Genomic DNA, 17,163 nt, shown 5'->3' with positions numbered 1-17,163 from the left:
TGTTTTGTGCATACCGACTGAATGTTTCGGTAGTAGTAACTGACTAGAGTATATAGAATGACTTTGGATATAAAACTAATGGCAACTTGATAAGTAGTAACATCATCCTCTTTCACCAAGGTATCCTCATGGGGGAGGAACATATTAAGAGAATAATCCACACCATCCTCCAATAGCTCATCCCAAATAGGGAGATCATTAAGAGAAGTGTTAAAAATATCTTCTTGCATCAATATGTCCTCTTTAGAGAAAGAAACTTTGGGAGAGGAATCATTGAAATGCTCATAAAGGGGGTTTTCATATATCTTAAATCCTTTCAACTTAATAACCTCCTATTGCAAAAAGAAATTTGACATTTTTCCAAATTAAGAAAAGGAAACTTGCAATAAAATAAGTGAATGCAATGAACTAGATTTGAAAAACACAGTTGAAGAATCATGCAATCCACAAACTGTTAACTTTACAATTATAAATTAGGGTTTTTGTAAATTCAACCACTAAATTTATGTAATTCAAATGGGATCTAGGAGGGAAAATTAGAAATTTTGAATTTTGAAACAATTAAACAATACAAAAATTTGTAGAAATAATTGTTCAATTATTTAAGAAATTTGGTTTGAAAAGATAAAGAATAATTGTGAAAATTTATGCAACCCCCTAGGAAATTTAAATTTAAAATTAGGGCTTTGCTAAAATAACTCTTAATTTAAATTTAAAATTACCCATTAGGAGATTCTATTAAAAAATTACCCACTAGGAGATTTGAATTTAGATAATTAAGATTACCCAAGAGAGATTTAAATTTAAAATTAGGGCTTTGTTAAAATAACCTCTTAATTTTAAAATTTAAAATTAAATACAAGGAAATTTAAATTTAAAAAATAAGGGCCTTGTGAAAAGAACCACTTAATTTAAAATTTAAATTTAAGATTAGATCCAAGGTTGAAATTTGAAATTAAAATAATTAATCCCAGATTGGGAAATGCATAAGGCTAATTTAAATTTAAAAATTGGGGCTCTTTTAATTAACCACTTAATTTTAAAAATTTAAATTTGAGATTTGATCCAAGATTGTAATTTTGAATTTGAAGCAAATTTGAAATGGGAAATTCAAAATTTAAACAACCCACAAGCTTAATTTTAAAAAAATAAAAAATTAGGGTTTTTTGAAATAAACCACTTAATTTTAAAATTTAAATGTGAAATTTGACTTGCAAGTGAAAATTTGAATTTTTGAAATTGAAAAACACTCAGATCTGAAACAATTAATCCAAATTATGCAATTCACAAGCTTAATTTGAAATTAGAAATTAGGGTTTTAGTGATATTAACCTCTAAATTTTTAAAATTTTCAAGGAAATCAAACTTGTAAATGAAAACTTGAATTTTAAATTGCACAAACAATCAGATCTAAGAATATAAATAAAAATTAAGGGTGTAAGGAGTTGGTTTCACCAAAATGTAAAGGGGAAAATTTGATTTGACATTTTGCAACATAGAAGGGAGAAATCACCAAATCAATTTCACTTAAAACTTTTACATTCAAAAGAGCTAAGGGAATCCATTAGATTCAATCACAAATCAAATAATAGGACTAGATACTGAATGGATTGATTAATTATTGTGGGGTTTTCTCTCTCTTTTGTAAGTTGAAACACTGAATTAAGGTAAAGTGCTGAAAAATGAAGGTAAAACTGAGAAAACAATGAGCTACAGATGTGAGATTTTTGCGTGCACTTGGATCTGAGCAGTATAAGCTGAGTCGGATTTGACCCTTGAAAAAGCTCCTAAAAAGCCGAGATCATCGCGCGTCACAAACAGTCCTCCAAACTTTTCACATGTCAAAAAGGGTTGATTAGTCTCTATGAATAAAGCTTATTATGAAGAGTACAACTTTGTACCTATTTCCTACACACATAAATAAGGGGAAATAGGTTGGGAATAAGGGTTTGCCTAAGTCAAACCTCGGTTTAGGAATTAACCATGAATGAAATATTGCAAATATTGAAATAAAGTGATGGAAGGGTATACCTCAGATCTGCAATGAATACTGATGATGCTTTGCTTCTTGAATGTAATCACATATGTTGTATGAAATGGCATGAACATAGCAAAACCCTAACACACACACATGCTTGCAAATGAATGATTTAAAGTTGTTCCACAATGGATAGATGAAGAATATGCAGCCTTGAAGACCTCTAGAAATGTTTGATGATGAATAATTCAATGATTGAATGCTCAATTGTAGTACTCCCAATTTCACCTAGCATGAATGTATATCTGCCTTATGCCCAAAATGAGAGGGGAAGACCCCCTTATATACTTACTCGTCGTCAAACATATTAATTTTCTGACATAGGCCGACACGGGGAGGGGATTCTCGTCCAAATTTGAGATGGGGAAAAGGGTTTTGATTGGGCCCCAAATAGGGAGGACCAAGGCGCCATGCCCTAGTTCTACCCCATATTTGGCCAAGGGTTAAAGTGCAATGCAAGGTGAAATGTGTAAATATGACATTTATTGCATGGTAGGGGCATAAATAGGTCCAGATCAAGCATAGGGATGAGGACACTAAGGTGAGGGCCCCAAATGCGGTCAAAATTGCAAGGGGTGCAATTTTAGGACGCTACAGACACAATATTGAGCGTTCTTTCCGTCAAGTTTGCACATTTTTCAATACAAGTAAAAAAATGACATAGTTATGCAGAGTTCTCTCTTAACTTTCTAACCATGTATTTTTTTCACATTTCAAATATGTTAACATTTGATCTTTAATTTTTTTTGCCAGTGTCTCCATTTTTTTTTATCAAAAACATATGTATGGTATATTTGGTCTCATTTTATACTTGTTCATCAAAATTTGAAACAAAATACATTTTTAGAAACTAGACTCCATTCTACATACATTAAAAAAAATCAATTAGTTTATAAATTTTAATTTTCCATTAGTTAAAAAAAAAATAAAATTCAATTAGTATTAAAAAAAGAAAGTGGGAGCATGCTCAATTTTTATTTTTTAGGATGTGTCAACTTTGACAATTAGTAAAAAATCATACATTCATTAAAAAAATTGTAGAAAAATTAGACATAATCTATATAGTGTTAGCTAATTTTTAACTAAAACAATTTTTGAAATATTAAAAAAAAAAGTGGAGCCACATGAGACACTATGTAGTGTTTTTTATATAAAAACAATACCACTTTTTGTGGTCCCTATTTTTGAACCCCTTAATCTCCACCATTTTCAAACAAAAAAAGAAGTTTAGAAAGTAGATTCAAAGCACTACAACTCTTGTTCTTGTTGCATTTTCAAATTTTGAGCGGAACTACCTTCAATTTCTCATGCAAGATTAGATTTTCATGATTTACAAATTAAAAAAGTGGCCACTTAAGACCCCCTTTTGGTCTCCCTACACTTACATAGATGACAAGTCTCTTTGAATCCTTATTTGAGTCAAGTTCCCTAGTCTCCCCTTGCCTTGCTAGAACTTTTTGACCTAGATAGCATCCTTACTAGGCATTGTGGTTTGCATTGAACCTAAAAATTTTACTCAGCCCATCCTCACCAATGTGTTTGTGTGGAGATATATTTCTCTAAGGACCTCAAAGGTGTTGTGGATGTGTAAGTTGTACAATCTTGCTACTCTTAATAGGTGTAATATATCACCAACAGAATGCCCCATGTATTGTTTCCAAGGTGCTTTCAAATTGTTCATCTCCTTTGATGGGTTGTAGGCATGATCACAACCAATTTGTCGAGAGAGGCCATTGATTTTACTCATGACAATTCACAAGACTCTAGTGCTCAAGGTTGGTTCTAGCCTCCTAGACTACTCCCTTGATATCTTTCTCCCTCTTCTCAAAGGTGTGGGGAAGCTGGTTAGCCGATTTCTAACAAGTTTCCTATCTACAACTTGTCATCTCTCTAATTCGCTCACAATAACTTGTCGAGGACACTCCTAAGGAGGAATGCACTATCACAAGTTGGGAATCTCTTGATGACACCACCCTCATGATGTATGGAATTTTGATTATGATGATAAAGATCCACCCAATACTAGTGTAATCATTTACTCTTGCTATTTTCGTTTATGTTCTAGACTTTATCCCTATAGACTTTGTGAGTGTGCCTTTCTACCACCTGACCTTTTTTTTTATGAATATTGTACTATTTTTTGATGAATGTTAGGGGAAAGGACCCAGTAGTTGAGCATGTACCAATTGTTGTGAGGGTTGTTGATACCTTTTGTTCTAAAAATTGAACAAATAAAATCTATTGTTTGAAACAAAAAATATCAATTTTTGTTAGGAAATGTACCAACAGTTGTTAGGAAATGTACCTATAGTTGTTAAGAAATGTCCTAATATTGTAAAAAGTAACCAATCAGGTGATGCCATATCAGCTGCACAACTATTGGGGTCTCTTTTGCATGCCTATTGGTCTCACTTTTTATTTGGGTTGTTTTGGACACCTTGGCAAAAAGCATGCTGATGTGGCATCATAATTGATAATGTGGCCCTGAAACCTTAGTTATAAGCAGGAGACTTGCCAAGTAAGTTGCTGTAAAAAAATCGGAGTGATTTAAAATTTCCAAGTAGGATTTTGAGGAGCACAAAGTTAGGGTGCACAACTACTGGGTCATTTCCCCTATACTATTTTTATTTTAATAAAAAATATAAAATAAAATTCAAAAACCCCTAAGTTGAATTCAACCAGCCGCTGAAAAGATTTGAACTTGTTCCAGTTCACTTGTACCTTGAATCCACAGTTATTATCGAAGATTTTAAAAATACATATAGCTTTTTGAGCGCAGCAGACGATTCCTCTTGGCAGTAAATATTTTGTTCATAACAAACATTTTAACACAAAGCAACCACCACATTGCAGGTGAGAGCTGAAAGTAATTTGATACACAGCAAGAACAGAACTAACGAGTAGATAACATGCATTGATTTAAGGTACCATTTTGTAGTTAAATCTATGACTTTTGCCACAGCAGACGGGCTAAGAAGATGTTTTCATGAAGTTTACAAGCGCAATGTGATGGTGGAAACGGGGTATAGCTTGGTTGGAAGAGGTATTCCATAGACCCGATTTAGGTTTTCTTCTTGATAAGATTAGTAATTATCCTATTCTTCTTCTTTTGAGAAACATCATTAGCATTAGTATTTGTGTTAGAATGGGAGCTAGCATTAGTATTTGTATTAGAATGGGAGCTTTGTAACCCTTCAGTCGACTGCATCTTTATGTTGAGAAACTTACTGAGGGGCTCAGCATTCAGGGGCCTAATCACTGTTACAGATGGCTTTGGAATAATGTCATTTTTCTGAATTGACTGTTCTTTTTGGGCTAAATAACCTGCATTATAAGCCCTCCTGCGCCACTTTCTTGTCTCTTGTTCAACTAATTTTTTGTCCGTCTCTGCCTTCTCTGCCCTTTGGTATGCTTGCTCCAACGCCAACTTCAATTCCACAATTTCTCTGTTGGCTATTTCTAGTTTGCTTGACAGTTCTTCATCACCTTCTTTGGCACTCATTTTGATTTCTGCAGCTTTACTATCCGCTTCCTTCACTTTCCTCGTCAAGCTTTCATACTCCGTTGGTGACATTGTAATTCCAGTGAAAAATTTGTGTGCATTCATGCCCTCCTCATCTTTTTCTACCTGTAGAGACCTTATCTCTGAAAGAGCTTCTTCCTCTGCAATTCTTGCTGTCTCGACCTCCTTTATGACATATTGCAGTCTTGCCTCTACAGCACACATCTCTCTCTTTGTCTCCTCCACTTGCAGTTTTGCTTTCCTGGCTTCGTCTTTCATGGTGTGTGCTGCCTCTTTCTGTGTCTCTGCTGCCCTTAGCGCATCTTGCAGTTCTACTTCTAAAAAAGCCTTGTTGGCCTTTGCCTGCTCTGCTTCTAACCTCACTTTGCATGCTTCTTCTTTCATGGCTTGCACTTCGTCCTTTGCTTCTTTTCCTTCTTTTAAGGCATCTTGCAGTTTTAGCTTTAAAGAAGTCATCTCAGCCTTTGCTTGTTCTTCTTCCAATTTTGCTCTTCTTGCCTCTTCTTGTATGGCCTGGCACTCCTCTGTCATTTCCTCAACCATTTTTATGGTAAATTGCAGTCTGAACTCTACATAAATCATGTCAGCCACTATTATATCTACTTCTAATTTTTCTTTTCTTGCCTCCTCTTTTATGACCTGAAAAATCCCTCAAAAAGAAAGCAAAAAAGTAAATACAAATAGAGCCTTATATTACTAGTATGTATTGATTATTCTTGTATTCATCTTAAAAATTCTAAGCAAATTTAAATTTTGAGAAAAAAATAGTTCATATTAAATTTGCATGCCTGCGCCGCCTCCTTTAATTCCTCAGACTCCTTTAAGGCATCCAGCAGTCTTGTCTCTACAGCAGTCAGCTCAGCCTTTGTGTTCTCTGCTTCTATGTTTGCTTGCCTTGCCTCCTCTTTCAGGGCCTTAGCCTCCCTCTTTGCCCTCTCTGCCTCTATAGCTAGTTGTTTAAGAGCTACAGAGAAGTCCAAAGCAACAACTTTAGCCCTTGCTTCTGCTGCAGCTGCCGCTGCTGACTTTGATCTGGATTGATGAAGTTCTGCATTCAGCATTGCTATTGAAACCTCTAGCTCTGCCTCTCTTTCCATTGAATCATTCATATCCTTCCATACCTGATCCAGTTCTGCCTTCAGAAATTCTGCTGAATAGTGCAAAGTTTTGCACTCTTCTGTCATCCTCTTCAGATTCCCTTCTGCCTCCTCAAGCTCTGCAGATATAGATATTAAAGAGGTTTCTGCATCAGACTCTGCCTGCTTAATCTTCAACTTCAAATCATTTTGACTTTGAGTAGCATCAGCAGCAACCTTGGTAAGTATGGTCTCTAACTCTTTTGCCAAGTGCAATTCCTGTTGTAACTTTTTCATAGTTGAAGTTGTAGTTGTGAGCTTTGCCTCTAGGTCTTTTCTACTTTGCTCTGCCATTTCTGCAGCTTTCTGTGATTCAGCCTCCTTTGCAGCCAAAAGAGCATCCTTTTCTTTCTCTGCTTTAATGCAAGTCAATTGAAGAAGAGCAAGAGATTGCTCAGTTGAAGCAATTTCCTTAACAAGTTCCTCTAGCTTGTTATTACTCTTTTCTGCTTCCATCCTTGCCTTGTCTAGTTGTTCAAGAGCCAATGCCTCAGATTTCGCATAGGTTAAAACACATGCCTTTGTTTTCTGAAGTTCCTCTCTGATATTTTCTAACTCTGCAGTGGCCATCATAAACTGCTCTCCTGCAGCACTAAGATCTGCTTTTAAAGCCTCATTGTAGACCTGTATGACATGGGGATTTGCAGCTTCTAGTTTCTTAACAAGTGCAGGGACTTTACTAGCCCTTTCCTTGGATTTCCTTGCCTCTTCCAATTTTCTAGTAAAAGCTTCAAACATCACCTTCGCTTTTTCCAACTCTAGTTGGCGTTGAAGCTCAATATCACCTGAATTTTTGAGTTGTTCCACAAACATGGTGGATTGAGTTTGCTCTAGAATCACATCTCTTTCTTTTGTTGTGCAATTCTGTGAACATGTCGGAGCAAAATTTCAGATCCAAAAACATAAACATGATTAAGATGCTTAAAGGCATCTCCTTTGACAAACCAACGAAGCCACAAATTAGCTGAAGTTACTATTTGAATTTAAGTGAACTTGAAATTACCTCTCCACATGAGATTTTAATCTTTTTTCCATCTTCAAACTCAGGAATACTCTCTCCAAATAAGCTAAGGGCTGTTTTGACGGATTCAAGGGGTCTAGCATCAACCTCTCCCATGTTAGGAGCAACTGGTATTAGAAGATGGCAATCTGTTGTGCCTGCCATATCTTACTCTTTGCCCAAGATTTTATTGCGAGCCTGTTATCTACAAAAAGGTAAGGATCAGAGAGAACAAAAATATAGAATTTGGATTTTCCATTGTTCTTTTTCTAACAGTATTCAGTTAAACTTTAAATGGCAATAAGCAAAGGAGTTACAGGAACAAACAGAAGTCAGTGAAACAGAAAGGAGGAGGCATCTTAGTTTGATGCACAAAGTCTAATATGATAGAATAATTGTTGTACTTAAACACAGTCCTTGAAATCAAAGATCACTGGAATGTTAAAAAGGTCAGAGAACTTCTCTTTGGTGTATTTTTCTGCTTTTAGGGTGTGTTGGTTCTAAGGTAATGACTGATAAGGAGATGGGGAGAGATCAGTTTCATTGTGGTAGTGCTTTGGATTATAGGCTCAAGAAGACTATCAATTGTTCGTCCAACGCTAAGAGTGGTGAAAATCATTCTTGGGGCCAACGGTTTGTGTGAAAATTGTATGCTCAGGTATTTTGAGTCAATAATAGACGACTTTTAAATTAAATGAAGGGAGCAATGGTAGATGTGGAGATTCATCATAGTCTGGAAGCTCTCCTGTTGCATCTGGAGTCTGCATTTGAGGAAGAGGAGGGAAACAAGCTTCCCACTCTGAGGTGTGTCGTGGGTATATGCTGCTGGTTTTGGTAGAGTTTAATGTAGTGCATGCTCTGCATCATGGTAAGATAATCAAAGGTATTTGGTTTCATAGTTTGGAGCTGGCAGAAGGGTCGCATGTTCTGCTCGTGGAATCAGTTAATGTTTCTGGCTAGGGTGTTCGTAACAGAGCTGGTGAACGCTAGTTTCTCCTCTGCATGGTCTGGAATTGAAGCACACTGGTGTGCAGGAACTCCCACAAGGTGCAGCATGTGATAGTGGTCAGGTCTTGTTTCTGTTATAAGCTCTGTGTTTTCACTAAGGCCTTTTTGTTTGTATCTTCTTGGAATGTGATAGTTTAGTTTGGGTAGGGTTTCATGTCTAACATGCCTATTCTTAGGCTAGTTTAGATGCTATGTAATAGTGGTTTTGTTAGTATTTTATGTTGTTTAGCATGACTGGGGACCCTGAATAGAACCCTGATGATATAATAAAAGAAAAAGAGTCAGACCTCGCTGATTACAGTGTGTGTGTGAATCAAGCCTGATCCTAAGTAGAAATCTTCAACAACTAGGATTTTCAGCGCTTCTACATATTTTGGCAACAGCTATTTTTAAGCTGTTGCAAATGTTCCCCAATTCCTGAAGTTCAAATTAGTGATTTGATCTGGCCTAACACAGGTTAACCCCTTTTAAAGAGGATACAAATTTAATGTGCCTCAGCAATGGGATTGAAAGTCTATGGTTCCTTTTTATCTAGATTTACAATTACAACTAAAAAGATTCAAATTAATGCGTCTCTTTTGTGAAGAAAGAACTGAGGGTTCTGAGTCACAACACTTGCTAAGATTTTGCAAATGGAGTAACAACTAGAGGGCTTGATTGTGGAGAAAGCGAGTCGCCTATTGCTATGAATTATTGAATACTTCAAGTTTGATCCAGAAAAATGATATTGATATCATATAATCTGAAAATCTGTCCTAACCCATTTAAATTTCTTTGAGTGATGTGTATGAGTATACTATGAGTTTGAACAACCATTAAATATAAATCAATTGAAACAAACAAACAAAGGGTTTCTTGTAATCATTTCTAGAAAGAGATTAACCCATATGATTTTTCTAAAAATTGTGTCTAGGCAAGATTTCTGAATTTTTTACTGTCTTACCTGTAAGAAATTGCAGGTAGCCTTGAGCTCCTATTTCTGACTCCTAACCAACAAACATAATCAATCTACGATACGCAAAATTGCCCAATAGACATACTCACAGTGGCCCAATACAAAGTTCCGACAAGCAGAAAATCCACACGCCAAAGTTACAGCCCGATTACAGTCTGTTTGGCGATCAAACCAAAGCTTTGATCAGCCATAATCCAGCACCATTAAATAAAACTATATAAAGAACTTAGCTCCAATTTGTGAGCAACAATAGAAATTGATATATTTGAGGGACTGTGTAGATGTAATTCGTGGAGGCCAAAAATGATTTTTGTCCAAAGTTCACATTGGATTCCAAAAATAGCCGGATTTATCCGGCAGAAAGCATCTAATAAAGACAAACATTTTTGTTTTTGCTTCCGACTTTCTTACAAAGTTTATCTTTTCATATTTTAGAACAATGTTTGACTCTGATAAAAGATAATATTTGAGCAGTTCATATTAGTGATAAGAATGCTTCGCACAAATGCGTCAAAGTTTCAGAAATATTTTATGATCATATGACCAAAACGTTGATATAAAAACATTATTATCATAGACTTTTTCCTTAAAACAGATGATTCTTAAATATTATTATTTTTTATTGATTTTGTATTTTAGATGGCCTATCATATGTACTAAGAATGAGTAATAATATTTATATATGTGAAATTTATTTCAAAGTCGATGATATTGTTGGATGGTTGTGAGAAAGGATAATAAATTTGACTCACCTATATCTTATGGAATTCAGATTGTAGGAATCGGTGTGGGCTGAGGGGAGATTGGACCTTGTGACCTCATGCCTATCATAGGAAGCTCTCACCAATCGAGCCAGTTCCCAGCCAAGAAAATAATACAAGATACATTGTTAATGATTTAGTTAATTTTATAGTTCTACGTGAAAACAGATTTATTAACCTTGTCCTCTATTATAATGAGATGTTAAATTCTTTCAATATGTAATGGTTCAGTTTTGTTTCCCACAAAAAAACTACATATGGTGATATCAAGTAAATTAGATAATTTGTTGCTTTGATAATACTAATTATTTAATTCGTGTAAGAGAAAGCCTACCTAATCATGTTCTTTCAAATATGCAAGAATATAATTTGGGATTAAGCTTGATAAGGAATTTAGTTTTATGATAAATTTTATAATTAGTAAAAATTAAAAATCATTTGAATATGAGAATTGTTGTAAGCTATTTAAAAATCTTATTATAAAGTTATGTAAGCGATAAATAACACAATTAATGGTATATGCCAATTTATAAATTATTAGAAATGTTCTTTTAGCAATCATTTACATACATATCTGCTCTTATTAACTCTATAGTACACCTCCCCACACAATGTTTTCTATCATTCATTACTTTAATCTAACATGTTTACTTAATCAACAACAAAATATAAAATGCAAAACAAAGAGCACAAGTATAAACATGTGCATAACAATGTCTAAGACGCAATACCTTAAGGAAATCCTAAAAGTAGAAAACCTTTAGTAAGAGTAGAGAGAAATCCTAAAAGTGGAAAGCCTTTAGTAAGAGTAGAGATATTGTTCTTCATTCCACTATCTTTGAATCTTTATAAGTGTATATACAAATTGTAGGGGGGAAATTAGTCATGTCATGCTTCGTCATAAAGAGCAGCCTAAGACTTATTAATACAAACTGAGCGATGAAATTGATAAGGGCCACCCAAGTTTTTTAGAAAAAATAAAATAAAATGATAACTACCAACAAGGGGCTAACCACTCAAGGGAAGGGCCCTGACCATAATTCAAGGATACCATTAATATTTAGAGGATGATCAACAAACAAAGGATAAGCAACGATTTCTTTAATTAAGGAACATAGATTACTTTAATTAAATACCTAAGAGCGATCTCTATTCAAAAAGTGGTGCAACACTTCACATTGAAAGGATATGACCCCTAGCATTGAAGATATAAGAGGAGGATGATTCATTTTATGTGGAGGCAACGATAAGCCACGAAAAAGGGGACCATTTATAAGGAGTTATAGGGGTGACAAAATAAGCATATTAGCAGTCATCAACAAGAGAGATTAAATTCATAGTCATAGAATGATTAAATCATCAATAAGGATGCATATATCAAATGATCATGGGAATGAAAGAGATCAGAGTAGATGTGCAAATTTGAAATCAATAATCAATAGATTGATAATCAAGAAGGGAAACAATTCAATTAGCACCAATAGTCATAATGAGCAGATCAATCATAAGATATAAAACAAATGAGGTAATCATCCAAAGCATCCAACATCAATAATTATCATCAATGAATCATTAAAAATATATCAAATCAGTCGAGTAGATTGAACCATTCAAAGCAAGTCAAATCCATTAAGCAGATCACACAACATAAGCATTTCCCATAAGATAAGAAGCAACAATCACAAAGGAAAATAGTCCAATTCATTACAACAGAATTCTAGTCATTTTAGATAATTATTATCAAACATAGATTTATTGGTATACTTGATATTTTTGCCAATCATTGTCTTATAGGTGTATACATGTTGTTTATGCACAATAAAGAATGTTTAATATAAAATGTGCTTGATTGATTGAAACCCACCTTGTAGGAAGGGTCTGAGGTGTAAGCAAAAGGGGTATACAAGGGCTAAGTAAGTAGGTTGTTCTAGAGTTGACCATAATGGCTCCTAGGACCAGAGGGCCCACTTAGATACAAAACCAAGTAACACACTTATGAATTTCATCCATCTCCAGTACAAACCACCAAGCAAACAAGGGGGCTATGGTAGAAATCCACTCTTGGGGTTGGTGTAGAAATGGCTTTAGACAGACCTATCGTGCCTCTTCCTCCAAATCTCAATGTGTTTGTTTAGTATTATTGATAATCTATGAATATAATGTGGTATGCCCAACCCCAATGATTGAATATGTGTGTGTGAGAGAGATTGCAAGATTCAAATCCAAGATTGCATTATTAAAGATAATATTTACTTGGAAAGATGTAATCCTGTGCGCACCACGTGTGCATGTGTCTGTGTCTGTGTGTGTCATGATCGCAAGATTCTTGCATTATTGAAGATAATATTTACTTGGTAAAGATGTAACCCTAATTGTAATTTGTGGCAATTGTGATTTTAGGGCAAATTAGGAAGAAGACATTACAAATGGTATCAAAGCATCATTCTTGCCAACCTTTGGGACAAACCTACTTAACTGCCATACAATTAGGGTTAACTATTCTTAAGTATATTAAAATCATATAGGCCAACATTGCACTGCTATATGTGTGTGCCTTTCAAATGTCTGGTGTGTATTGATATGGCTTCATGTGTATTTATACTTAATGCCTCTTGTGGATACTTTATGCCTTGCATATTGCTTCATGCCTTACATGTATTTAAATGCTTCATGCCTTGTGTATATCTATGGATATTGCTTCATGCTTCATGCCTTAAGTGTATTCATGTGTATATAATACCTTCTTTCTACATGTATGCCTCATGTATTAAGTATATTCATGTGCATAGTTCATGTGCTACATGTATTCTTCATGACTTTAGTGAATTCATATTTATGCACTGTGTATACTTCCTAAATTAAGTAAATTTGTGTGTATACTTCATGTTTTATGTGCTATGTGTATTCACATGTATGCTTCATGCCTTAATGGTCTGCATGTGTATATTTCAATATCAATCATGTGTATGATTAATGCCTTACATGTATTCATGTGTTTGATTCATGTCTTACGTACATGTCCATGTCTATGATCCATCTTGTATGTGTATTCATGTGTACACTTCAAGATTTACACCTTATGTGTATTCGTGTGTATCATTCATGCGTATACTTTATGTTTTACATGATTGATTTATGTCCGATATGATTCTTAGCATGAATACCTTTCTCATGTGTGTTTGTATCATGACTAATGTGTTTTTAGCATGTCCACTCCATGGATACCTTTCTCGTGTATGATTTGTGTCTTACATGTGTTTATATGTTTTCTTCATGATTGATGTGTTTTCAACATGACTACTACATGAGTAATCTTCTAATATATGATTCGTGTTTTGTGTATATTTATGTATACATTGTGCCTTACATGTATTTATGTGTATACCTCATTCTTTGAGTGTACTCATATGTACATTTCATACCTAACGTGTATCAACATATGCTCTATACCTTATGTGTATACCTCATTCATTAAATGTAAACACGTTTCATGATTTATGAGAATTGCATCTATTTAAGAATACACTTCATGTCTTACTCTTCGTTTGTATGCTTCATACCTTCTATATGCTTTGCATATATCTAAGCAATTGCCTTTTTAAAGCCTATTTACACCTTTTATGCAAGACTAGCACCATGTTCTAGCGCCTTTCGATACTGAAGAAATCTAGAATATGATTCTTAGTTAAACTATGCATAGTAAAGGAAATACCATCCTTGGTAATAAAAACCTTTACTAGAGAACCTCTACAAAGTATCACCAAAGGATACAAACTATTAGGAAGTCCATAAATCATTAAAGGCACTACAGTCTACTCCCAAATTGATGGAAGTCCATAAGGGTATACTAAACTTCATGCCGTTGTATTAAAATGAGGATATGTGTCTCACCATCCTCATCTTATTTCTCTTGTCATAATAAAATATCTTAACCACAACCAATTATGGAAAGATATAAAGTTTCAACATTGTCATTATAAATTTTTGGTACAAATGGTTCAATACAATTTGGGTAGTCCATAAGGACAAGAACAAATCAAGAGATTCTTATCATCTTGTTTCACTCTGGATCACCAACCATATGGCATAATCTCCAAGTATGGGGCCATCATGTAGGCATTTTACCACCAATGCATAGCCTAGAAAACCCCTTGCACATCATCCATGATAATGTGACTCTATCCTCCATGGGCAGTATCAGATTGGGATATCATACACTAGAAATAGAAATGAGATCACATAATGTGAACCTCTATGATAGAACTATGAGACTGGGAACTTAGGTAACCATATTGGCTTGGAGATGCCTTGGTCAAGGTCTTCGAGCATCAATGCAATATAATTGCAACATGATTACAATTAGTAAAAGAGCACCTTCACCACATCGCATGGGTATATTAGTGCAATATAATTGCAACTCAATAGTAGGCTTGAGGCTACAACTCATCACGTAACACAAATATTGGCACAACAAAGTTGTAGAAGCATAACACACCCACAACATCAAGTTCAAGAAATAGAAACCTACATTGCTTGAGGACAAGCAATCTTAGGAAGGGCAGAGTGTCATGCCCTATCATAAAGAGCAATATAAGACTTATTGATACAAACTGGGTGAAGAAATTGATAAGGGCCGACCAAGATTTTTAGAAAAAACATAATATAAAATGATAGCTACCAACAAAGGGCCAACCACTCAAGGGAAGAGGGTTGACCATAATTCAAGAATACCATTAATATTTAGAGGGTGATCAACAAACAAAGGATATGCAACGATTTCTTTAATTAAGGAACATCAATTACTTTAATTAAATACGAAAGAGTGATCTCTATTAAAAAAAGGGTCACAACACTTCACATTGAAACTAGCGTTGAAGATATAACGGGAGGAAGAATCATTTTATGTGGAGGCAATAATGAGCCACGAAAAAGGGGACCATTTATAAGGAGTTATAGGGGTGACAAAATAAGCAGATTAGCAGAGTCGTGAACTAGAGAGCGGGGTTAAATTAACAGTCATAAAATGATTAAATCATCAATAAGGATGTCTATATTGAATGATCATGGAAATGAAAAAATATTAGAGCAGATATGTAGATCTAAACTTGAAAATCAACAGACTGAGAATCAAGAAGGGGGACTAATTTAATTAGCATCAATAGTCATAATGAGAAAATTTCGGTCATAAGATATAAAGTAGATTAGGTAACCATCCAAATCATCCAACATAAGAAATTTCCATCAACTAATCATTAAAAACATATCAAATCAGTCTAGCAAATTGAACCATTCAAAGTAGGTCAAATCCATTAGGCAGATCACACAACAAAAGAATTTAAGATAGGGAGCAACAATCACAAAAGAAACTAATCAAATTCATCACAACAAAATTCTAGCCATTTCAAAATGTTATTATCAAACATATATTCAATGGCATAATTGAGATTTTGACCAATCATTGTCTTATATATATACATGTTGTTTATGCATAATAAAGAATGTTGTTTATGCATAATAAAGAGCCTGAGGTGTAAGCAAAAGGAGTTTACAAGATCTAAGTAAGTAGGTCATTGTAGAGTTTACCATAATGTCTCCTAGGACCAAAGGGCACTTACATAGAGAACCAAGTAACCCACTTACAACCTCTGCCCTGTTGGCAATTGACACTCATCCGGTAGTCACCTTCTAAGGTAAATTGTATTTTGGGTTGTCATTGATGGCAACTCATCTTCAGGTGTTGGTATTTCTTCATCCGGAAACATTGCTTTATCATTTTGCTTAGATTGGGCCAACTGATATACACCCTATTGTTTATTCTTGTTAACTGGTTAGTCTTGGTACCATTAATTTATATTTAGGTCCTGGTTAAGATATTATGGGACCCGGTAAAATCATTTGTGGAATTGGAGTTAGCGTGTAGGCTGACATCAAATATGATCATCGAGATAATGCATAATACACTTCGTGATCCGAGAGGAAGCCAACGGCTATATTTTCTTTATGAGGCCGACATGATGAACAAGTTGGAAGGGTATATAAGGGAGATCACTTAGCGATGGATTGGATATATATGGATATGATGATTGTGATGCGATTGGAGATGCGAATAAGGCAGAGATTGATAGTGTGCGAATTGGTGTGTGAGTGATAGCTTAAGTGCCCAGTTACACACGTGCAATCCTAACCGGTAGTATAACAGAGTATCAGAAACACCATTTCAATGAAGGTTCTTAGAGCTAAAATCGGAACTTATCCAGCATGGTCAGATGCACTATTTAAGTTCATTTCTGTTTGAAATCATTATGTAATATTGTGTAAGTTAGTGAGACTTCTATTTGAGTAGTGAGCTCTAGGCGGTGAGCCTGTATGCATGTGCATACCCCTCTATGTCATATCTGTATACCTTGATCAAGTATAAAGATATTGTGGGTATCAGCCCCACCGTGGTTTTTCCCTTTACAGGGTTTTCCACGTATAAATACTAGTGTTATGGTATTACTTTATGTGTTCATTTGGTTATGCACTTTAATTTTATATTCTGTCATTCGGTTAATCAACAATAAGTTTAGAAATTCTTTTACCGGTAGAACACTGATTCACCCCCGCCTCTCAGTGTTCTTGGATTCCAACAATTAGTATCAGAGCCTAGTTCCTCGAAAGAAGTAAACAACTCGAGGAAGATCCGAAACTTGGAATCAGTGGAAACGGATTGGCAGCAACAACTTCAACTTGCTCTTGAGGA

At 34.9% G+C, this 17,163-nt stretch overlaps 1 protein-coding gene and 1 long non-coding RNA gene across 2 annotated transcripts; one reads left to right on the top strand and one right to left on the bottom strand.

The window, feature by feature from the left end:
• Nucleotides 1–4,750: 4,750 nt before the first annotated feature.
• Nucleotides 4,751–10,637, top strand: LOC131072562 (uncharacterized). Its single transcript, XR_009112705.2, has 2 exons — nt 4,751–5,081; nt 10,433–10,637. It is a non-coding gene; the product is annotated as an uncharacterized LOC131072562 (long non-coding RNA).
• On the bottom strand, nt 4,925–7,862 carry LOC131072561 (WEB family protein At5g55860). The gene is made up of 3 exons (XM_058008746.2): nt 7,701–7,862; nt 6,350–7,561; nt 4,925–6,200 (listed from the first exon to the last, which is right to left on the bottom strand). The coding sequence occupies exons 1-3, from the start codon at nt 7,860–7,862 to the stop codon at nt 5,100–5,102; spliced, it is 2,475 nt and encodes an 824-aa protein (XP_057864729.1). The 3' UTR covers nt 4,925–5,099.
• Nucleotides 10,638–17,163: the final 6,526 nt, after the last annotated feature.

The sequence above is a fragment of the Cryptomeria japonica genome, chromosome 10, assembly GCF_030272615.1.
Source record: "Cryptomeria japonica chromosome 10, Sugi_1.0, whole genome shotgun sequence".
Taxonomy (NCBI): Eukaryota; Viridiplantae; Streptophyta; class Pinopsida; order Cupressales; family Cupressaceae; genus Cryptomeria; species Cryptomeria japonica.
Note: the sequence above shows the minus strand (reverse complement) of the source record. Positions and strands in the feature narration are given on the sequence as shown.